Consider the following 23,537-nt stretch of genomic DNA (forward strand, 5'->3'; position numbering starts at 1 on the left):
GTTGTCTATACTGTTATCATACAAGACTCTCACTTTTTACAATAGTCTTCAGTCTGTCCAATTATATTTTAGTGCATTTGTATGAAATTCCACTCCTTTGGTGTCATCCATCCATCCATCCATCCATCCATCCATCCATCCATCCATCCATCCATCCATCCATTTTCTACCGCTTATCCGGGGTTGGGTCGAATCAAAATGTAATTTAATTCACTGAATTTGCACATTGATAATACTATGGCAACTGAGGGAAATGTGGCAGACACGGTTGGGTAACTTAAACTAATAAGGGGTTTACTTAATAACGCTATTTCGGGTTGACAACGAGGGTGTCTTCTTGCTTGCCAAACATTGAGCCGACATTTAGCTCTACTGCTGTGATTTTAATGATATTTTAAGTTTTTTTCGGCCTCCCTTATGTCAGCTTTAAGCCTTTATAATTATAAAATGTGGCATCAACTTGGCAAATGATAAATCAACATTCATTGCTAGAAACAGAATTAGTACAGTAGTTTTTAAACTTTTTTTAATTTATTTATTTTTACAACTAATGACTTGTATGCCCTTAGTACTGTATGAGGAATTTATGAATGATGATTATAAAGTGGCAGCCAAGTTTCTTTTTCATTCATACATCATTTGTCTATCAATGAAAAAGCGTTTGCGTTATCCGCTTGAGTTCCCATTGATTGGCTTTGGCACTGCCGGAGTTATCATGTGGTAAAAGGCTCCACCTCCTCCTGCTGCCCTGCTTAATCCCTGACATCCTTTTAATACCGAGGCAGACGAGACACTGCTGTCGTTTAACAGAGCTCCGTGATCCGAACATCAAGCTGAGACCAGGTGAGCATCTTGAATGGGGTTTGAGGGCGCCAGGGGTCTGAAACACACGCGGAGAAGTCAACTTATTCTAACGTATTGTCTGTGTGTTCTGTTGTGGCTCATTTTAAATGCTACACTAATTTACATGATCTTGATTGACAGAGTTGCCTCGTTTCACGCGACACCGTGTTTGCCTCCTCGTGCGAAACCCAATTTCTTGATTTAAAAATGTCGCTGGTTTGAATTATGATTTCACTAATAGGGTGTGTTCAATTTACTACATTTGCGCGTAGCTTGAGGAATGGAGGGAAACCAGTTTCAGGAGTCACTTCAAAACCCGGAAATTAAAGCCCTGTTGTACGAACAACAAATGCATGCCTAACTTTGCTGTTTGAATGTGTAAAGTTTCTGTCCTCCATCGTTTGCATCGCTCTGTATCCCAGATGGCGTCCTCTGAGGATACAGAAGATATTCTAACGCCTGTGGATTTTATCCAGCTGCAGGAATACATGCAATGTAAGTTTCACTTTGCTTTTACTACTTAGAAATGGCAGTATAGGTTAAACATAGTGTATACACGTGTGCATACGTGTATACAGTTACAATTATTGGATTTTTAAGCAGTAAACAATCACTGATTTCGTAATTACTTTGCAAGTCAAGCAAACACCACCACAACACATTTTATTAATGCGGGAGTTCATCGTAGAAAGGGTTCTGTCAGTCGTCATCTGTACCTGTGGGTAAAAAACAAAAAAAGCAAAAAAGGACGTTTCGCTTCTCTCACAGAAGCTTCGTCAGCGGTAGACAACCCTGAAGTCTCCGTGAAGACTCCGGGAAGTTGCTCTGCGCTAAAAAAGCTGAGCGTGGCCTGTTGAGGACTGGGTGGGGATGGTTTCTCTCACAGAAGCTTCGTCAGCGGTAGACAACCCTGAAGTATCCGTGAAGACTCCGGGGAGTTGCTCTGCGCTAAAAAAGCTGAGCGTGGCCTGTTTAGCGCAGAGCAACTTCCCGGAGTCTTCACGGAGACTTCAGGGTTGTCTACCGCTGACGAAGCTTCTGTGAGAGAAGCGAAACGTCCTTTTTTGCTTTTTTTGTTTTTTTTGTTTTTTACCCACAGGTACAGATGACGACTGACAGAACCCTTTCTACGATGGAACTTTCCTGTACGACTGAGAGCCTCCACAAGCATAATGCGGGAGTTGCAATGTTATTGAGCATACTGTTTTGTGAGTTCTTATTGAAAATCACAGCAAATTAGTCCATGCCGAGTTAAATGGTGTCAGAGTAAATGCTAAATTGCATCGACCTTATTGACGGAGCAACAAACATACCGTCAAAGGCTTTGGAAAAAATATAATGTGTAACTGGGCTTTTAGTTTTGGTGAGGATAATGCTTGAATAGATAACTACACGCATATTTCCCTTTATTACAACAGGAGCCAAAGTCAGATTAGGTGCGTGATGTAATGTGTGCACAAACAAGGATGAGCATCCAAGCAATGCACGTGTGATACATATGGAGATTGCATGCACTTTATTATTATTTTTATTTTTATTTTTTGGCAGACAGCACTTTAAAGGTGAAAGATGTTATCGGAGAGTTTGAGAGTGGAGGTCGGCTGGCCCAGCACAGCTCTCGAGAGGTCAGTTATGCAGAAGCACCTATGAAAACACCCCTCATGGTTTACCCTTGCATGGTCTGCCATAGTGAGGTCACATACTGTAATTCAACACGACAAATGTTCTGCAAAAATAAAAAACGTGTCATTCGAAAAGGGTCAAAAGCTTGAATAGTTAACAAGCCTGTGGGTGGAAATGATTAGCTAATTCAAACTTTCGCAAGTTATTTAATCATTTGTTGCGGCTTCATTAGCAGCATGAGCAATGAAAGGGCAACAATTTGGATTACATGACACTTCTAAAGACTCTTGCGTATTATTGTTGCCACTCTGTGTCATGACACCTTTGTTTGATTTCTTTGTACAGTATGTGGATGCAGAAGGATTCAGCCTGTTCCTCAAGACCTACCTTGAGGTCGACGACTTTCCTGCGGATTTCTGCCAGCGCCTTTTCCGTTACTTCCAAAATGTCGAGCAGGATGGGTCCACGACGACAACCCAGGCCAAGGGTAAATAAGTTGATGCCGAGTGCACCTGCAGACCACATATCTGCATCTCTGCGCACCACTTCACAAAATGTTGAACAGCTAAAACAGCTTTTTTTTTTTTAAATTGTGACATTATTCCAATTTAAACATTCCTAAAATTCACACCCTGAACCGTGATTGGTTGTCCTGAGTAACTGTGATGTCAATGTCAGTTGAGCGAGCAAGTGACAAAATGGCCGTCCCCAGAGATGGATAAAAAGGGGTGGATTTTGCTGCCTAATTCATGCTCCCCAAATGCAATATTCATCAGAATACCGTGTTTAGACTAGTGGACCCACATAATACATATTGTTGTAAAGAAAAATTTTGACTTGACTTTCCCTTTAAGATCGATTTCTTGCTTGTTGTGGGGTTTTTTTTTTCTTTTTTTTTTTTTTTTTCTCCAGGAGGAGTGTTTCTCCGTGACATGTCCTGTTACTTCTCAGTGCTGGAAGAAGGGCAGCCACGGGAGAAGCTGGAATGTTAGTTAGCTTCTCAATGTTTTGTGACATGTCTATTGTGACTCAGCTGACATTTTATTTCCATGAGAGAGAGACATTGAGAATGTGTAAAATCATGTTTTTTCATTTGCGTTTTCAGTTACTTTCAAACTTTATGACAAAGATGGTAATGGACACCTGGATAGCTCTGTAAGTCTCTCCGATTAGCATGATGATGTGCTATGCAAACGCTGTTCCAATGAATGGACAGTTTCCGAGACACACGGATGGGTTCTTTTGTTTCTCCTTCAGGAAGTGGATCGGATCATCACGCAGATGATGCGAGCGGCTGATTACCTCGGCTGGGATGTGGCTGAGCTCAGAACTGTAGGAACACATTAAATATATGTATTTATTAAGGATAAAAGGTTCGGAAAATGGATAGATGAATCGACGGATTTCTGGAGATTCCGATTTTTTGTTTTTTAATTGTTGGACAATTTTTACGACTTTTTATGGTAGACTCTACAGTGGTGCCTTGAGATAGATAAGTTGCTCCCTGAGCATGATCGTTAACTCAAAACATTCATCACTCAAATCACTTTTCATCATTAACAGTGTTTGAAATGCTATTTATCTGTTCCAACCCCGCCCTCAAGAACAGAAAAAAATGTTGAATATGTGTTTTGAATAAATTAATTAGTACCATATAATACTGTACTTTTGGAAATATAGAGTAGTAACATAATTAAGCAAAATTTAAAGGGGGGGGGCGACAGTATAATTCAGACAGTTGGATACACTTTGAGACGATCGCAACATTTGAGGATACTACGCCAGTCAAAATCCATTGACTCAAACATACGATTTTTCTGTGTGTGTGTGTGTGTGTGTGTGTGTGTGTGTGTGTGTGTGTGTGTGTGTGTGTTTGTGTAGGTGCTGAAGGACATGATGACAGCAATTGATGTGGATTCCAGCGGTACTGTCACACTGGAGGAATGGCTGAAAGGAGGCATGAACAATGTGCCTTTACTTGTTCTGCTTGGACTGAAGGTAAAACAAAAACAGTTCCCCCTGTGTGTTTTTCTTTTTTTTTTTTTAAAAGCAACAGCGCTCCCTTGGGTTTTTGCCTTCCCACCCACAGGTGCCGCAAAGGGATGGGCAGCATATTTGGAGATTGAAGAATTTTAACAAACCGGCCTACTGTTGTGTGTGTAAGAGCATGCTGCTCGGCCTCAGGAAGCAAGGACTCTGCTGCAGCCGTAAGACCAAAAAGTCACTGCAAGGGATCGGTTTTGGAGATTGTCAACCTGATGTGTATTGTGTGTTATTATAAATTTGTTTCTGCACAGTCAAAGTTATTAATATTTTATATATTTCAGTTACTTTGGGTAGCGGGGCAAAATCTAATTTCTGTTCAGGTCTTGAGCTGAAAAAGCTTGGGAAAATCCAGCGATTGATATGTAGGGCAGTGTTGAAAAAAAATGTGCTTTTAAAAAATAAGAATGGTTGTCATGTTCTCTGCCATCAGGTTGCAAGTATACTGCCCATAGTCACTGTTCCAACAAGAACGTTGAGCCCTGTGCTCCCACCTTTGTCAAATCTAAACAGGAACTGAGGGTGAGGAACCTGCCACTGATTCAGTTTCTTGCACTTTTGGTTTTCTTTGAAATATTGTTTGTCAGGAAGAGTGAGTTCAAAGATTCTTATAAGAAGTTGAATATGATTCAAATTCTGAAACTAACTGAATAGATGCTGCTGACATGATTTGAATACTGAAGCGGAACCAACCCAATTTTCATCATCTTATTTGCGGGCGGAAAAACACACTCATATGACTACAAAGCTGATTTAAAAGAGTGGCGAACTGTAATCAATCTTTCTAAACATCAACTTTTGTCTCAGGTGCCGTCTCACGACTGGGTCAGATCGGACCGCAGCTCCAAGTGTCAAGTTTGCTCGAGGAAAATTAAAACCTTAGCTGGAAGGCGATGTGTGTGGTGCCAGCAGATGGTGAGAAGAACGTGACTCAAAGCTTTCTTAAAACGAGAATTAATTACTTAGGACAGTTACAATATGGCGGCCCGATGGTCCAGTGGTTAGCGCGTCGACCTCACAGTGCAGAGGTACCGGGTTCAATTCCAGCTCCGGCCTCCCTGTGTGGAGTTTGCATATTCTCCCCGGGCCTTCGCGGGTTTTCTCCGGGTACTCCGGTTTCCTCCCACATTCCAAAAACATGCATGGCAGGCTGATTGAACACTCTAAATTGTCCCTAGGTGTGAGTGTGAGCATGCATTGTTGTTCGTCTGTGTGTGCCCTGCGATTGGCTGGCAATCGGTTCAGGGTGTCCCCCACCTACTGCCTGAAGACGGCTGGGATAGGCTCCAGCAACCCCCACGACCCTTGTGAGGATAAAGCGGATCAGAAAATGGATGGATGAACAGATGAACTACAATATGTTAATATGGCTCTGTTTTTGTTTAAGCGCCACGATGAGTGTATCTACACTGGACTATCCACCTGCAACTGTGGTCCACTAAAAGATCATATACTCCCACCATGGGCCATATATGCTCACTCCAAGGTAGAACGCCATACTCTGCCGTGTTGTATGTCTTCATCGTAAAGTTTCTTGTTTGTATTGTGCTTCCTCCAGAAAGAGGACACCAATCTGTTAAACGTGACCCCCGATGGCAACATCTTACAGGTACTTGCATTGTCTTGATTGATCACCGCCGTTTTCTGAGACAAACATGACCCGCACGTATCACATTTGGTTGACACTTACAGCCATGTAATAAAGCATACAAAGAATAAACAAAGGAGTCGATGAAAGCATATACAAATGGTGAGCCATATTCAAAGCGTCCTTCCTGTATAATGATGGACAAAGCATTTTCCCTCAGACTGTCCCAATTCCTGACATTCACCCGCTGCTGGTGTTCGTAAATCCAAAAAGTGGAGGAAACCAGGGCGAAAGGTGAGTTAACATTTGGCACCTTACAGTAGGTGCAAATGAGATCCTATACATAGACAGAGGCAGGCAACGATTCTGCCTTTACAGCATCAATAAAAGAGATGCGCAGTATTGTTTGAACTGTATCATACTGAGAGGTTTTTCCAATACTAGCCTTTCTAGTAACTAATTGAAGATTTGCACCACTGCAAACTACAACCACAAAAGCAAACATTATGTTACATTGAAGAGCCCCAGAAAATAAAAATGCATAAATGCATGGTAAAATTTACTTTTTATTTTGTTTTTTAATCAAGCAAAGTGTCCTGCATACCCAACTACACCTTAATTTGGTTGAAAAATATAATATTCCCCAAGGCACATTTCCCACAGGATATAGAACATAAAACAATGACGGAAAAAAAAAAGCCAGAGATGGGCCAACTTGAAGTTTATTTTGAGAGAATTAAAACAGTCAAGTGGCACCAATTTTGTGGAATGGCCTTGAAACACTCTTCATATCTTGCATTGCAAAACAAGCAAAGCAGTCACAAACGAATTTCTTCATTTTCTTGTCTTCGCTTCCTCTTCAGAGTTCTCTGTAAATTTCAGTACCTGCTGAATCCACGTCAAGTGTACAACCTTTCAAATGGAGGTCCTTCCCCTGGGTAAGGCACTTCCGCCACACTTCCCCTTAACTCTTGAGTATACTTTACTCAACAAGAACACTTTTTCTCTTTTAGGCTCCATTTCTTCCGCAATCTTTCCGACTACAGGATCTTGGCGTGTGGAGGAGATGGCACTGCCGGGTGGATCTTGGATGCCATCGGTGCGGCAACGTTTGCTTTGGAAGAGGAATCAAATATGTGATAATAAACCGTGTACCTACGTGTGTTTTCAGACAAAGCTGACCTGCGGGTGAATCCTCAAGTAGCGATTTTGCCCTTGGGTACCGGAAATGATCTGGCTCGCTGTCTGCGCTGGGGGGGAGGTAAAAGCATCACCCTCAGGCAAAGTTTAATGCAGGTGCAATGTGAGCTGTGACACATTTTTCCCGCTTCTCTTGTGACCCCTTGGAAGGCTACGACGGGTCTGATCTGACAGAGATCCTGAAGGAGATTGAGACCAGTGAGCTGATCCAAATGGATCGCTGGAGCATTCAGGTGATACCAAATGATCCTAAACAAGTGGGAGACCCCGTGCCCTACCAGATCATCAACAACTACTTCTCCGTAGGATCGGTGAGTTACATACTGTCGTGTTGGCTGATTCATGCAATGCTTGAACTTGAAGTGGAAACTGATTTTTTTGTTCTTGCTGAGCAGGATGCTTCTGTTGCTCATCGTTTCCACTCTATGAGAGAAAAATACCCTCAGAGGTTCAACAGCAGGTGAGGACCCACTGCAACATAATTCATTGGCACCAGTATGGTACCAAAGCAGTGCTTCTGTCTAGATTACGGGTGGGCAACTTAGATCCTCGAGGGCCAAAGTCCATGCATGTTTCATATGTTTCCCTCCTCCAACACAACAGATTCGAATGAACAGGGGTCATGATCAGGCTTCTGCAAAGCTTGCTGATGAGCTGATCATTTGAATCAGGTGTCTTGGAGGAGGGAGACATCTAAAACGGGCTGGATATGGACTCCCGAGGACCGGACCTGGGCATGTCTGCCCTAGATGAAGGTCCTCAACTCACTTCATTATTGTTCCTTGGTGCCAACATGCCACAAGATGCATCAAACCACTAAATAAAACTCCTCAATTCACATTGACATAATTCCTTTGTAACAAGATGCCACAAGAGTCGAGATGAAGCTCTTGAACTCACTTCAACATAGTTGCTTGGAAACAAGATGACACAAATTGGCACCAAATCACTACTTTTTGTGGGGTGAAGCTTCCCAACTCACTTCAACATAGTTCCTTGGCACTAAGATAGTACCAAAGCACTACTTTTGTCTGAATGAAGCTATTGTACTCACATCAACATAGTTCCTCGGCTCCAACATGACACAATTGGGACCAAATCACTGCTTTTGTCAAAGTGAAGCTCCTCAACCTACTTCAGCATAGTTCCTTGGTACCAATATTGCACCAAAGCACTACTTCCATTGCTTTGTCCTGAGCACAAAACCACCGTAAAGGTGTATTTCAGTGAATAACAGAAGATAGGTAAAAAAAATATATATTCCTAATACCCAGTGTTTTCCTCCAATGTTGTGAAGAATGAAAAACAAGCTCTGGTATTTGGAGTTTGCCACATCTGAGACCATCAATTCTTCTTGCAAGAACCTCACGGAGTGTCTCGCCATTGAGGTGAATGTTTCTCTTGCAGTCATGTGACTTTTTTTGGCTGCTCTATTCATTTGTTGTCACGCTCTTTGTTGAATGGATAACAACAGTGCTGTGGGAAACCTCTTGAACTGAGCGGCACGTCTCTCACGTGCATTGCTGTCCTCAACATACCCAGCATCTATGGCGGCTCCAACCTGTGGGGCGAGTCCACTAAGCCTGGTGGTCCACCACGTGAACCACGTGAAGTCATCACTGATCCAGAAGTTCTTAAAACAGTAGCACAAGGTAGATGTTTTTTTTTCTTTCTTCTACTTACTGTACTGTTCTAAAACGCTCTCACGAGCCTTTTCAATATGATATCTTTGCAGACATGACTGATAAACGTCTAGAGGTGGTAGGCCTGGAAGGGATGATAGAAATGGGACAGATCTACACTGGGCTGAAAAGCGCCGGGCACAGATTGGCACAGGCCTCCCAAATTACAATCAGGTGGTGTGCTTTTAGCTCTGACCGAACACCTGAATCATTGCTCCAAACTTACAACAATGAATTAACAATGCCACTCTTTGTTCTCTAATATAGGACATTAAAAGCAATGCCCATGCAAATTGACGGGGAGCCGTGGTTGCAACCTCCTTGTACAGTAAGTCTCTATTCATAGTCACTACATTGGGTCTCATGATAGAATGTGCAAAATGTGAAGCGTTCATTTTAATAGCCAGCAGGGGCCGACATTGACCTCATTACACCTTCTGTGAAGCGGAACGTGTCTGCGTACCAAAATATGTTTGAGTTCCGAGTGAAAAGAATCATTTCAATACTTTTACTGTAATTGATAAGAACATGAATCATCATGTCCACTGTAGTAACCGCTGTCCCCGAAAGGGTTAAAAAAAATACATCTAACAAAATACAAAAAAAAAAAACGAAGAATTTTCTAAAAAGTCAAAAATGTAATGAAAACTAACTAATGAAAAATCTAAAACTATTGGACATGTGCAGTAAGAAGATGGAATAGTCCATTGCATGAGAAGCCAAAATGATCATGATAAATTTGCCATTTTGATGTGTTTTTTTTAACTCTGCAAGTTAAGAACAAAACAAGCATAATAACTTTGATTCAAAGTAAACCATCAATCAGGATTAACAAAATGATTTTTGGCACCTGGACATCTCAAAGGCCCCAGGCAATTGTTTGTGATTGCCTAAAAATAGGTCCCTCCCTTGGTTAGCACACTACAACATGTATCATTCCAAACAATTTACATTTCTACTCATGACGAGCCACCTGTCGTGTCTTCCTTCATTCCAGATCCACATAACTCACAACATTCTACTCATGATGAGCCACCTGTGTGTGTGTCTTCCTTCATTCCAGATCCACATAACTCACAAGAACCAAGCTAACATGTTAATGGGTCCACCAGCAAAGCCATCCGGTTTCTTCCACCTCAAATAGAAACAATCTTTTTCCACAGAGGGACTCTGGAAAACATCACTCTACATATGATGCGGATTTTTACATTCTTTTAGATAGCATTTGGTGTGTGTTTTGTTACCGAGAATTCCCAAACTGTTATTTTGCACTTATGTTACTGTACTTGTTCGTATGGATTGATGGTTGCTTGTCCTGATTTTAAAGGAGGATCAGAAATATGTTTACATGTGTTGTTGTGTTTGTTGTATGGTTAAAATAGAAATCTGTAGCAGGGTGTTAGCGTTTCAATGACATGCTTACCTGCACTCGGTGCATTCTATAAATATATTTATTTCTGCATTTTAATTGACCGACTGGGTGAAATGGTTAAAAATGTCCTTAATTCAGCGTGTTTGAATTCCAGTGACACTTATCTCTGTTATGCTTCCACTACTGTTAACTTGCCCAGTCTTCTTGTCAAGCATAAATTGTACAGCTAGGCCTGTATAGCCTAATAAACTAATATCAAGATGAATTATGGAATGAGTAACAATGGATTAGGGGGAACAGCCTTCATTGTTGTTGCTTTATTTATGGTTGATGGCAATTTTACTTGGATATGAAATGTTTAGAAATGCACCCATTTCAACATGTTCGTATTTTAGTTGGTTCTTGTTCTCAGGGGATGGTTTCAATCTAGTAAGATCATATCGCAGTACATCTGACGGTACAAAAATCACATTTTCTGAAATGTAACCTGTATCTCTCTTTTTTAAAGACTATATATGCTAAAGGCATATTTATGAACAGTAGATGCTGTTGTATTCTGTTTCCTTTTAATATAGCTTGCCAATTGAATATCGAAATGTTTATCTATCCTGGCAGAATTTTGAAAGACATGCTTTGCAGAATGCATGGGTGGAAAAGAGGACTAATCCAGAGTTAGTGAGGAAAGGAAGCATGGAGGAGGATTAATCCTAAGTAAGCGAGAAGGAAAAGTGAAACTTTACGTGGGCGTTTTAAAACGGAAGAGCCTAACTTGGAGCAGACATCTTAAGACGTGCTGAAAATGCAAGCTTACATGTACATATATTTTGGTAAATTATATCAAAATGCATTCTCCTCTCCCATAGATGACGGCGAGTGTCTGGAAATTGTAAATGCCATAGAGGCCGTTCAATGGATTAAAATGTTTCAATACACATTCCACAGGGACCCTCTTCATATTCGTATGTTCTTAAGAAAAACACAATTTCTTCGCACACCGAATGACCCATCGCACTCTACAGAGAAACTGGATTGCACCTGGGCCTCCCCCGAGAGGGTTCGAGTGTGCTATGTATTAACTGCTTGGGGCTGATAAGTTATGACATGAGCGGTATTAGCTGATGCTTCAATTGTTGCTGACACATGGGCATTTACAGCTGTGGTTGTACCATTATGCGACCGTTCCAATGACGACAACAATGCAGTACAATACAACGTATCACTTCACAGCTCTTGAATTGGGAGCATCAGTTAGTGCAATGATTTCCGAGGTCAAGTCCCTATTGGTTGGAGGCTTATCTGTGTTAAAGAGAAGTTCATACTATGGATTTTGTATGATACCAATGTGTAGTAGAATTTTAAAAATATTTTTAAAGGGGAAGTCAACGCCCAAAATTAAGGTTTGATAATGCCGAAGGTGTGCCACTGCAGGAGGAGATGATTTGAATCCATCCATCCATCCATGCATGCATCCAGGTTGTGGGGGCGACTGGAGACTATCTCAGCTGATTTTGGGTGATTGGTACGCAGTTGACTGGTCACCAGTTAATCACATAGGGCAGAAAGAGCCAGACAACCATTCACACTCACATTCAAGCAACATTTTGAAGTTGGAATGTTTTGAATCGACCAAGTGAATTACAAGTAAAATCCTCACCGTTGAAATTTGGGGATCTATTTAAAAAAAAAAAAAAGTATTAATATTCATGAGCTGAGAAGTTCAAAGTTGGAACCGTTTGAATCGCTCAAAAAATGTAGAACTTGAGAGGGGAGGAAAAACATTGAGGTTTTTATTTTGGAATCAAAAAGATGGCACTAAACAATTTAATGTTGGAACAGTTTAAATGGGTAAAAAAATAGAGATTGCAGGGAAAAATAACTTTTTTTTATTTTTATCTTTGATTTCAAATTTCTGAAATAATTTTGCAGTAGGAATAGGGTTAACAGTTTGGAATGTTTTGATTTGGTAAAAAAAAAAATAGAAGTGGAAAACACACCTCACATAGTTTTACACTTTTATTTTGACATTTTGACAGAAAAAAACCGCAATAGCGACAAGCTGAGCAGTTTACAGTTTGAACAGTTGGAATTGTAAACCCAACATTCATGTATTGGAATGTACCCTGAGAAAATAGAAAGCATACACAAAAATTGCAACCCTGAACCTCAGAATTGTGGAACAGACGTGGTTCCCAATATCCCATTGCACTGCTCGATATGAATTGAATGTAAATGATTTTGTGTTGGAAAATTGCTTGCAGTGTCGATTTTGTTGTTGATATTATTGTTGCTGGATTTGTAACGCTTTTTATCATCCAGCATACGTCATGTGGTTAGTATGCGTTATTTTATTTTGACTGTGTATAGCGGACTGTCTAGTTATGCATCATAAAAGCTTAAGAAGAAATTTGAAAAAAGATTCAGCTGACATGGTGAACGCCGAACGACTCATTCATTTCTTGCAAACAGCGGCTATATTTGTTCTTTTTTTTTTCTTTTGTTCTCTACTTTTTTTTTCTTTCTGACGCCCATTAATAGTCCCACGTGAGCAGCAAGTTAGTGGTTTATATTTAGAGCGCGCATGGGCGTTTGCGTCAGTGGAATCCCGCGAATGCGTCACTCAAATGACGTCGGTGGCCGCCGCCACGTGATTGGCTGCGGACCGGAAACTTGCCCTCCTCTCCTTCCACCGTTTGAGGCACCGTCCCGCCTTGTAGTCTCCACAGCCGGATAAAACGGGCAGCGCATGGTGCGTCCCGCGTGGATCTGAATTGATGCGTGTACGTGTGTGATTGTGTGTGCGCGCGCGCACGCGCGTGAGTGTGAGTGGGCGTGTGCATCAGCCGGGCCTAGTTCAGTCCTTTGGGATACTGTACATGAACAACATCAGAATTTGGATATTTACGTGAATCAGGTCAGTGTTTGATATCTGTCACTTGCAATCATGCTGTTTGCTTCACTTAATCAATATTTGATATCAGTGATAATGACGTGATAAATGGCTAGAAAAGTCCTGCAAAAAAAAAAAAACATTGAAAGAACATTTCAGTTGTTTTCTGTTTCAGCTCAACACACTCAATCAAATCTAGAGATTATTGTGACATATCGGGATCAACTTTGGGTTGTTGAAATCTTATAAGATGATGAAACAATGCTATGCACACTATGCACATTTGTACAATTTTAGGTAAGCATTTCTACACAGTCTCAACAAAGTTCCAAGAGTGAGTCTAAGCCCTGGTGTTAAAAACTAAAAGCCAAGTCTTAACCTTCAAGCCACACCTTAAAGGTCTCTCGTTGTGGGCCGATTGAACCATCACTTTCCAACAATGTCCTCACAGTGTCCTGAATCGGCCCTCAAAGAGACACCTGTGCAAGTACACACACACACACACACAGACACACACACACACACACACACACACACACACACACACACACACACACACACACACACACACACACATTAAACACACAGGCATTACCAGGCTTTGCCACCCTTCCCATTTCACATGGCACTGGGCCCTTCTTGTAATACAATCTGCAACACTCCCTGGTTTAGTCCCTGTGAAAGAGGGTTGCCCTCCACTCAAGGTTCCTAAGAACACGACCAGCCAGTAACACAATATCTGACAGCATCTGACGGCTCCGCTGGACCGACGGCTACACTTTCTAAAGAGGGCTGAGATGCCTTGAAGCCAAGGAGAGGGCATAATGGGAAATAAAGCATTCAAGGGGATAATAAAGGAAACAGAAGGCGGGTGTGGATTACTGACGAGAAGGAATACAGCGCAGTCTCTATAGACAAACAATCCGGGATCTTGTTTCAAAACAAAATTTCCCATAGGAAATAATGGGAGCAGAAATAATCTTTTCGAGGGTCCAGTGTCACATTTGTTGAACCGATTGTACAAGAAATGTTTTCAGTAACAATTTGATACAAGTGTAAAAATAAGCTAATGAAAGTTAAAATTCCGCCCTAAAGTGTGAGTTAACAACCCCCACCCCTGAAAAAAACATTTTTTTTGTTATATTGTTTAAAACAGTCATTATGATTAGAATCGGTGCACCTAAGGGGGCCCAGTCACACCGAGCCCCACCCAACAACTACCCCACCCCCCACCTAAAATTTAAGTAAAATACAGTTTGCTGGGCACACACCAGACGCATGTAAAACAAACAGAAAAAAAAACATTACAGCAGCTCCCACCAACCACCCAACCCCACCTAAAAATATTTAGGCGGCATCATCCCCTGGATTTGACGGTAGTACATGATAAATATAATCTGTGAAATAATCAGACGTCTCTGGCCTTGTACCTCTAATTTGATACTCAAGAAACCACTACACTTGAGGACAAACAACCAATCAGGTTGGACTTAAATATTGTCACTCATTTGTCACACACTCGCGGGAACACTCATCGTAGCCACACTCCCTGCGACCTCGGAAAAAATAAAACTTCCACATTTGAGTTATACTAGCACTCTATTATGAATTAGTTGCTCTTACACTTGGAGTCACCAAGAGGTTGCGGCCATCTTCTGAAAAGAGCTCAGCAGTGATGGGACATTGTGATTTCCTTGGAATGTTGTAGAAATGATCATGTGAAAACACAAACGCTTGCGGTGGTTTAGCGAAACAAAGTGGTTCGTGCTGATATTTATTTGGGCCCTACCTTGATACATCCACATTGATCACACTGATCAATTTTTTTTTTTAAATTCGAGACGCAAGTACACTTTTTGAGATTTTGTTTTGCGCTGATTCAGAATCTGCCCTTGTTTTTTCACCAAGTTTTCATTATAACAACAACAATAATAATAATAATAATAATAATAATAATAATAATCATAATAATAATAATAATGAAAACATGATATGTAATTTAGTAATATATTTAGAAATACCTATGAATTGAGGGTTCGCTTCATCAACTTTTATTTTTAATTTTTAAAAAAGTATCATAGCTGTAAATTACACTGCATGGTAAAAAAACAACATATTGCACAACTTTTTGCAGGTCAAACTCAAAAACAAAAAATGAAAATTGCTCAAAAACCTGACGTGAGAGAAAAAAGTAAAACCATTAAAAAAAACTGCGTAAACAATACATTTAGGGTCACATAGAGCCATCTCTGATTCATATTTCATGTTCATCAGTGTAATTAGTGAGAAATGATTAAAATGGTCAGTGGCTTCACACGGATGAATCACATTGTTGTCTCAACGTATGATTAAAGGTCATTTGAGCACATTTTAAATTGAAGAAGTGTGCCACAAACTGCTGGCATTAACCAGTCCCCAAGAAATAACTCACAGTGATCCCCGTCTTATAGTTTTGCTGACGCCTCACGTATCACTGTAACCCATGTACGGTGGCACTGAACCGCATTTGTGTGATTTAGTGCCAAACTACTCCGATGCGGTAACGAAGATATTTGCGTGGCACACGTGGCAGCGGTTTTGAATTTGTAACATTTTCAAAGCATGACTGAACCTGACTTGTCTTCCACTTGCGCTTTGTTTCACCTGTACTAACCGATGTCATTGTATGCCCCAGCAATGCCCTGTGTACAAACGCAGCATGTATCCCTGACCCATGACACCCACTTCAGCACCGACTTCTTAAACCCTGACCCGGGTGCCAAACTGGCGATGGACGTCGGTGGCCAGAAGGAGCAGCTGTCGACGTCGTTGTTACCCAGCATCAATACCTTAGTGGGAAGTGGCTACATTGGGGAGTTTGATGCTTTTTCCTGCAAGATTCCCGCCTCGCCTTCCACGTCTACCGTTTCATTTGGCCACACCTCGGTCGCTGAAAGTTCAGACTGTCAGATGCAGAACCAAGCCTACAAGCTCGATGACCTCCAAGTGTATGGCTGCTACCCAGGCTCATTTACACTCAGCTGCCTTGATGAGACGCTGTCGTCATGCGGCTCCGACTACTACGGCAGCCCAGGGTACCCCGCCGCTTCCCCTCCGACATCAGGCTTTCAGACACTATGTGCACCTGTATGGGATTCCCCTTTCAGCACTTACAATCCAGCCCCCCCAGCTGATAAGCAAGCCTCCTTTTTCCACTTTAGCCCCACGCCGGAGCAGCACTCTCCCGTGGTGCCTCACCAGGATGCTCAGCTTGGTCAGGACGAGCCTTTTTTTATGTCCCCTCAGCAACAAGTGTCTTCGCTCCATTGCCCCGTCATGTCCATGGAGCATGGCGCCAGGCTCGTCGAGGGGTCTCCCAAAATCCACAACCCGGCTTTGAGCGAGGGCCGCTGCGCCGTGTGCGGAGACAACGCATCCTGTCAGCACTACGGTGTCCGGACGTGTGAAGGCTGCAAAGGTTTCTTCAAAGTGAGTGGATGGAAAGCGCTGCCGATTGCATTTTGTTCTTAATTCTGAGACATACAAACAGAAATCTATATCTTTGATATCACATTTTCACATAATCAGCGCTACACAGGACACAACTCACTTCAGATCAAGCGGCACTTTTGGTGAGCAATCTTCCAAAAAGAAGCTTCAAGTTGTTTATTGCCACTCCCAGTTGATGTTTACCGTCACTAATCATGAAAGAAAGGGAGTGACTAGTTGTGTATTTAACCACATAGCTTTGCCATAATGCAGCCTGTTTACCTTAATGCGAACAAACAATGCTAGCAAACAACATACAATGCCATATGCATATATTTGAACACACACAGTGGAGCAAACACATGTAGACAGACAGTGAAACAATTCTCACAGGCATATTTTTTATCCTTTCACGAAAAAGAAAAACAACTAATATTTTGGCAGTTTTTCCGAGCCATTGCACACAAGAAGGAATAGCACAATATCCACTGAATTGAAGCAAACAATGTGGCAAAAAAGATGTTTAATACTATTTCATTTTCCTTTTTTCAAACTCTAATTGACGCATTTAATTATGTCATTATGGATTACAGCGTTGTCAAACTCGTATTGATCGCAGGCCGCGCCATAGTTATGATTTCCTTCGTTGGGTGACTGTGAGTCCGAATAAATGTTTGATCGCCTCATATCACATCCACACAAAAATTGCTGAATAACTACTTTTGAAATCAGAGGCCAGTAAAAATTTCTAATTTGCTTAAAAAGGGGGACTGGGAAACAAAGGCTTGCAAAATCTCAACGTTTTCAAAAGTAAAGACTATTTGCAATTTTCTAGCACAAAACATGAAGTCGATGCTCATAATTTGCTTTCGTGGGCCATATAAAATGATGCAGCACGCCAGATTGGCCTTTGGCCTTGATTTTGACACCTGTTTATATTAGATATTAAATACCATCGAAGCTAAAAGGAAATGATCATTCCAACAAAGAAAATACATTAGAACAAAACAATTCATACATTTTTATTGACTAACATGATTTTCATTTGTTGATTTGGGAAAAAAAAAAAAATCACACAATTCATCTTTCATTGTTAGGCTTGCAAAGTCCATTCTGGTAACCAAATATAGATCCTTGCCCAATAAAGGACTACTATTGCTACTGTAATTTTAGCATGACAAACAATACAGCTGTAGTGATATTATCCCCCCCTCTCTGCCTCCCCCACTGCTCTGATTGACAGCGAACTGTGCAGAAAAATGCCAAATATGTTTGCTTGGCTAATAAAGACTGTCCAGTGGACAAGAGGAGGAGGAACCGCTGCCAGTTCTGTCGTTTCCAGAAATGTCTTACAGTGGGAATGGTCAAAGAAGGTAAAGTAACATCAGCCTCACTTGGAGTTTTCACTGACTTACGCATGATGATGGCTAAACTATGGTTTGTAATAACAATCTTATGAAACCAAAGCTCGGCATGAAAGACACATACACGTTAGTGGAGATTTACAATGCCAGCTGCAGAAAGAAATGGATATACTATAGCAGCTGTTCCCCCCCCCCCATCCCCCAAGTGTTTAGCGCAGCCATGTGAAGGACACAAGCGTGCACTTGAAAGTCTTCCTCTCATCTTTGCTGTCCCTAGTTGTTCGAACTGACAGCCTGAAAGGTCGCCGAGGCCGTCTGCCATCCAAACCGAAGACGGTGGCTGAGGCTTCCTCCACCACCCCTCCCAGTGTCAACATCATTTCCTTGCTAGTACGCGCACATTTAGACTCCAACCCGACCATCGGCAAGCTTGACTACTCCAAAGTAAGTGCTCACGTCTCGCTAGTTTGCGTTCATCTTCGTTTTTCTGCGCTTTCACCATTTTTTTTTCAGTGATTTACATTGTTCCAAAGATGTCCATGTTTAATTCTGGAGACAAGTCACACAATAATGGACACAATATTAACCCTTTCATGCACCTGTGACCCGATAACATGATAAGCCTCTCACTGAAAGGGTTGAAATGCCTGGAGCCCATTTTTATGGAATGTAGGGGTTAGGGTTGGGTGACGATTATTGTTAGGGTTAGGTTCGCAGGTTTTTGCGTTTTGTTTTCTTCCAGTTTTCATTGCAATGTGGAAGATGGCGCCTGACATTTCTCAATGGTCGGCGATGTGAACGTCTCATTTGTCTGCATAACCGCATACCAAAGTGTCCTGCCTGTTTCTAAAAACGTACTGCAGCAAGGCGTTGAGAATTTTGCTCCACTGTGACTGAACAACGGGATGCTGGTTGATGGGGTGGCAGCAGAGATTTGTCCAAGTGTCAGCATGTGCCTTGGCGATAAAGTGCTCAAAAATACCATCCAGTGGATTTCCTTTTTTTTGCCTCATCTTGTTGCAACAGATTAGCTCGACCCCTTGGCCATCACGATAAAATAAAATATGCAAATGAGTGAATAAAGTATTATAAAGCCCGCCTCCTCTTGCTCCTCAGTACCAGGAGACAGTGGACAAGGTTTCGGAGAAGGAGGACGCTGGTGACGTTCAGCAGTTCTACGACCTATTGACTGGATCATTGGAAGTCATAAAAACCTGGGCGGACACGATCCCGGGATTCTCCGACTTTTGCACAGAGGACCAGCAGTTACTTCTTGAATCTGCCTTTGTTGAGCTGTTCATCCTACGCCTGGCATACAGGTTAGCTGCATTTCAAAATCAATTGTAGTGTGCGCCACTACGCCTATTTGTAATAATACTAGGGCGGAACGATTAATTGAATTCAGTCCGATAACGCAGTGGTTGTAGATTGCGGTTTTCAAATTACAAAGACGCCATGCTTCAAATGTCATCACCTCCCACTCACCCGCCTCTCTCACACACTTTCGTGGGGCACACGTCAATAGATAGTGTCATTTACGTTTCCTGTCATGGAACATGGTCCATAAGTCATTGTTTAACATACCATTCACAGTTATGATTTCTTGAAATTAAATGCACACATACCGAAATTGACCAACACACTCATAATACAAGTAAGGATGCAGTAAATGACACTTCAGCTGAGCTTGATCTACGAGATCGTTTGTGTTTCTTTTCACTTTGTTTGCTTCGGTCACTTTCCGTTTCTGACTTTATAGCTAACAGCCAGTCGGAATGATCAGTTGTCACCAATGGCCGACGCTATTTCTGCGCAATCGATCTGGCAAAAAGTGCTCACCAATTGACGGCTCGTTCATTCAAGTCTCATCGAAGAAGGATGCTCTTCATATGCACAAACATAACTGATAAATGTCATCAGGTAGCAATTCTTGAAGAGTTTCTCGACAGAAATGATAAACACGTACATTCCTTGGGGAAATTTTTATCGATTTTATACCAGCACTTCACCCCAAAAAGTAATAAGGTCAGATGCATAGAATTTCAATTGTCACAACTGTCACAAAAATTTCATGCGGAAAGAGTACAGGACAGAAAAAGAAAACAGCACTCATGGGTGAAGATCTGCCATACAAAACAATTTCCAAAAATAATCTTTTCCGTTCTCATTTACGACACATGATAATCGCCTATGAAATCGCAATCGCAACATCGAGGAGAAAAATGACATTTTTTTTCCAAAGCGTTCAGATCTACTTAAATCGGTATCTCAATCCATTCCAACAATTTAACATTTTTCCAGGTCAAATCCCGAGAAGCACAAATTGATCTTCTGCAATGGCGTGGTCCTCCACCGAATGCAGTGTGTTCGTAGTTTTGGCGACTGGATCGACTCCATCATGGATTTCTCCCAGAGCCTTCATCGAATGAACTTAGACGTCTCGCTGTTCGCGTGCCTTTCGGCGCTCGTCATCATCACCGGTACGGCCGTTTGTTTCCTTCTCACGGTCAACCACAGCGCATCGGTTACATGCTCGGGCCGCGTTTCTCATTGCGTGACTCACTCGTCGTCTTTTGACTCTTAGATCGACACGGCCTCAAAGAACCCAAACGTGTTGAAGACTTCCAGAGCAACCTCATCTCATCTTTAAGGGAGCACGCCAGTGGAAACAGATCGGAAACAAGCCGAACCCAGCCCAATTATCTCTCTCGGCTTCTGGGTAAGCTCCCGGAGCTGAGGACTCTTTGCACACAGGGCCTGCAGCGCATCTTCTACCTAAAACTGGAGAACCTCGTCCCCCCTCCGCCTATCGTGGACAAAATCTTTATGGATACCCTCCCATTCTGAATCCAAACGCGCACAGGAGAAGGAACGCACCTTATGTGATTTTTGTGGTTTTGCTGGTGCTATAAAGCACTTGACTTGTCACCAAATAATGGGGACCCTCTCGACAGCGCCGGTCTTTAATCATGCATGCGGAATTTTTAAAGATTGGCACCCCATGGAACCATTAGAGGTGTAAAACAGCACCAAGCACTCTGAAGAACCACCTCTGTGTGTAATGTTGACTATTGAGATGTCTTCATGTTGCATTATGCGCCATGCTATCCGTTCGGGTGCTACAAAGTGACCCGAAACTGATATTAGTGGTCATATAATATGAGCGTGCATTTGTAAAAGGACTTTATTGCTGTGCTAAATGTGTAAATGTTGCCATGCTATGCAACTCAAAACAATGTTGGCTATGCAGTGTCGATGATCAACCAAACACGCAAATCTCGTTTTCCTGCCCGTCGATCCCACTGGAAACAAGACAAGTCATGCGTTGGAAGGTAAAATGGACATTGTGCAAAAGGGGTTTCAAAAGGGAGACACAACGGTAGTTGTGGAAGGGCCAAAGTTTACACCTGTTATGATAAAACATAGTTTAGTCATGATCCTTATGGCCGTAAATGACAGACAATGTTCCGCCATTACTTTATTGTTGCCGTTTCCGACATCTTTTAAAGCTGATGCTGGCAGGCTTCCAGTCTACACTCATACAAACACATGCAAGTATTCAATTTAAACCTTTCATGCACCCTGTAACCTGATAACATGATAAGCTGTCCATTGTAGTAACCGCTGTCCCTCAAAGGGTTAAAAAAAAGTGCCTTGCAAAAAACTCCTCAACCCTCCCGCTGAGCTCGTGTGACTCAATGTCAATGTCATTTCGAATATCACAAACGAGACGATGACAAACTTGAATTTGAAAAAGCTTTTGACAAAAAGTGCCTGAAGCAACTGTCAATAAAGTTGTACAAAAAGTACATGCAGTAATATGTGAACATTGCACAGCGTGAGCGTATCAAGTAAGGCGAGGTTGTTTTTGTCTTTTTTTTTTTACCGTAGGGATCACATGAATGAATTTCTACAAATGAATCAGTAATTCAAAAGACGTTTTCAAGCCATTTTATAATTCGAATGGGAGGATCTTGCGGAGTCAGACATTTCTTTTATTGACTTCTTGTTCTTTAGCTCAGCCTCAGACAATAATTTCCGGGTCCGCCCTTTCAGGTGTGATGGATAAATACAACAAAATAATATGATATGACCTCCATGAAAACTGTGGTATTTTCGAAACATAATAAAAAAAACGAATCATGACACCTGAGGAACGTTGCTCTGGTCGCTATGGTAATGTTTAAACGTGCCTTCAAAATAAGATACATCACAAATACAAAGGTACATCAAAAATACGACTAACCATCACCAGTGGACTCGGTGTGCAGGAATCTCCTGTTGAGATAAATCCGTATTTTAAGTAGGACTCCTGATACTGTCGTTTAAATGTAGCCTTCTTTTACTTGAAAGTCATAGGCTTCTGTCTCTGCCTCTTCTGTCTCCTGGCTGGGCCTTTTTCCCTTCCCAAAGACGTTTGTTTTTTACTAATTTTGCTAGCTCCTGGGTTTCATTTTAGCGGTAAGCTATCACATGACCGAGAAGCACGCCTTGACCTGCGTCAAGAGTGACATAATGTAGACGAATGTAGTAGAGAATCCGGTAATTTTTCAAAATAAAATATTCTTCGGATTCGGATGTAAATAAAACGGAGGTAATGTAAGTTATTTGACCGGTACCGGTCCGCGGCCCGGGGGTTGGGGGCCGCTGCCTTAGCCTACCAAAATGAACACTGACCAGTTTGTGTCTGATCATGTCTCGCACATTCTTCTGTTGTGTGTTTCTTTCTCATTATTTCCCCCTTGAAGTCAGCCACGCTAATATCTTATAAAATGTCACCGGGATATTAGGAGAAACTGTGCACAGCCGAGATCTCTACAAACAATGTGCAACCCAGAGAGATACAATAGATTTAATTTTCCATTCAGGGGGAAGGGAGATTTTCATGACGCGAAAGTGTTCACATGGAGTATATTTGATAATCAATTCTGAAAATGTGTTACAGAGTGCTTTTATTTTGCGGGTTGAATGTAAAACGAGCATTTGTAAAATGAGCGTCTCAAAGGCACCTAATATTGATTCACCTGTGCACAATTTAGAGTCCTCATTTACTTGCTCGTTTTGGGAAATGTGGGAGGGAGCCGGAGGAAAAACCACACAAGCAGAAGTTGCAAACCCCACACACGTGGGCCTGAGCTGAGATTCAAACCTCCCGTCTGTGAGGAACAGCAGTTTTAAAGAAAACCAGTTTTCACATTGACTGACTTAGACATTAGATTTGCACTGACATAAAACCTACTGCGATCTACTAAATGTTATCAAGCTGGCCATGTCAATAAAACATTTTCCTCCCCTACCAGAGGAAGAAGTCACGGTTACGCTGTCCTCATCTACCCGATACTTGATCCTTCTGTACACCGAGATATAGTTGTCTGAGCTTTGCTGCTGGCAGACTGCGTGGAAACAAGAGCAGAACCCTTTTGATTTTTTTTTTTTTTTTTTTGCCCCTCAAAAGTGCCATCCGGAT

At 41.8% G+C, this 23,537-nt stretch overlaps 2 protein-coding genes across 3 annotated transcripts; both read left to right on the forward strand.

Moving 5' to 3' along the window:
* Positions 1-1,202: 1,202 nt before the first annotated feature.
* On the forward strand, positions 1,203-10,837 carry dgkab (diacylglycerol kinase, alpha b). 2 transcript variants are annotated; one of them, XM_019881295.1, is made up of 23 exons: positions 1,203-1,338; positions 2,392-2,468; positions 2,812-2,953; positions 3,367-3,453; positions 3,572-3,621; positions 3,724-3,798; positions 4,348-4,464; positions 4,556-4,673; positions 4,943-5,031; positions 5,317-5,424; positions 5,897-5,995; positions 6,068-6,118; positions 6,318-6,391; positions 6,961-7,035; positions 7,111-7,196; positions 7,269-7,358; positions 7,448-7,608; positions 7,693-7,757; positions 8,595-8,685; positions 8,772-8,949; positions 9,033-9,153; positions 9,247-9,307; positions 10,043-10,837. In XM_019881295.1, exons 1-23 carry the CDS (start codon positions 1,218-1,220, stop codon positions 10,121-10,123), a joined length of 2,217 nt encoding a protein of 738 aa, XP_019736854.1. In that variant the 5' UTR covers positions 1,203-1,217; the 3' UTR covers positions 10,124-10,837. The 2 variants fall into 2 exon arrangements, with proteins under 2 accessions (XP_019736854.1, XP_019736855.1); XM_019881296.1 differs by having other exon boundaries at positions 3,379-3,453.
* Positions 10,838-12,941: 2,104 nt separating this feature from the next.
* On the forward strand, positions 12,942-21,870 carry nr4a1 (nuclear receptor subfamily 4, group A, member 1). Its single transcript, XM_019881297.1, has 7 exons — positions 12,942-13,262; positions 15,913-16,706; positions 17,950-18,079; positions 18,348-18,514; positions 19,187-19,389; positions 20,372-20,550; positions 20,655-21,870. Exons 2-7 carry the CDS (start codon positions 15,915-15,917, stop codon positions 20,915-20,917), a joined length of 1,734 nt encoding a protein of 577 aa, XP_019736856.1. The 5' UTR covers positions 12,942-13,262; positions 15,913-15,914; the 3' UTR covers positions 20,918-21,870.
* Positions 21,871-23,537: the final 1,667 nt, after the last annotated feature.

Source organism: Hippocampus comes, unplaced genomic scaffold (assembly GCF_001891065.2).
Source record: "Hippocampus comes isolate QL1 unplaced genomic scaffold, H_comes_QL1_v1.1 scaffold68, whole genome shotgun sequence".
Lineage (NCBI taxonomy): Eukaryota > Metazoa > Chordata > Actinopteri > Syngnathiformes > Syngnathidae > Hippocampus > Hippocampus comes.

Coding starts and splice junctions, on each gene's coding strand:
- nr4a1 (XM_019881297.1), top strand. CDS start 15,915: ATGCCCTGTGTACAAACGCAGCATGTATCCCTGACCCATGACACCCAC. Junction 18,515..19,186: donor GCAAGCTTGACTACTCCAAA/GTAAGTGCTCAC, acceptor CTTGCTCCTCAG/TACCAGGAGACAGTGGACAA. Junction 19,390..20,371: donor ATCCTACGCCTGGCATACAG/GTTAGCTGCATT, acceptor ACATTTTTCCAG/GTCAAATCCCGAGAAGCACA.
- dgkab (XM_019881295.1), top strand. CDS start 1,218: ATGTGTAAAGTTTCTGTCCTCCATCGTTTGCATCGCTCTGTATCCCAG. Junction 5,425..5,896: donor GTGTGTGGTGCCAGCAGATG/GTGAGAAGAACG, acceptor TTTTTGTTTAAG/CGCCACGATGAGTGTATCTA. Junction 8,686..8,771: donor CGGAGTGTCTCGCCATTGAG/GTGAATGTTTCT, acceptor GGATAACAACAG/TGCTGTGGGAAACCTCTTGA.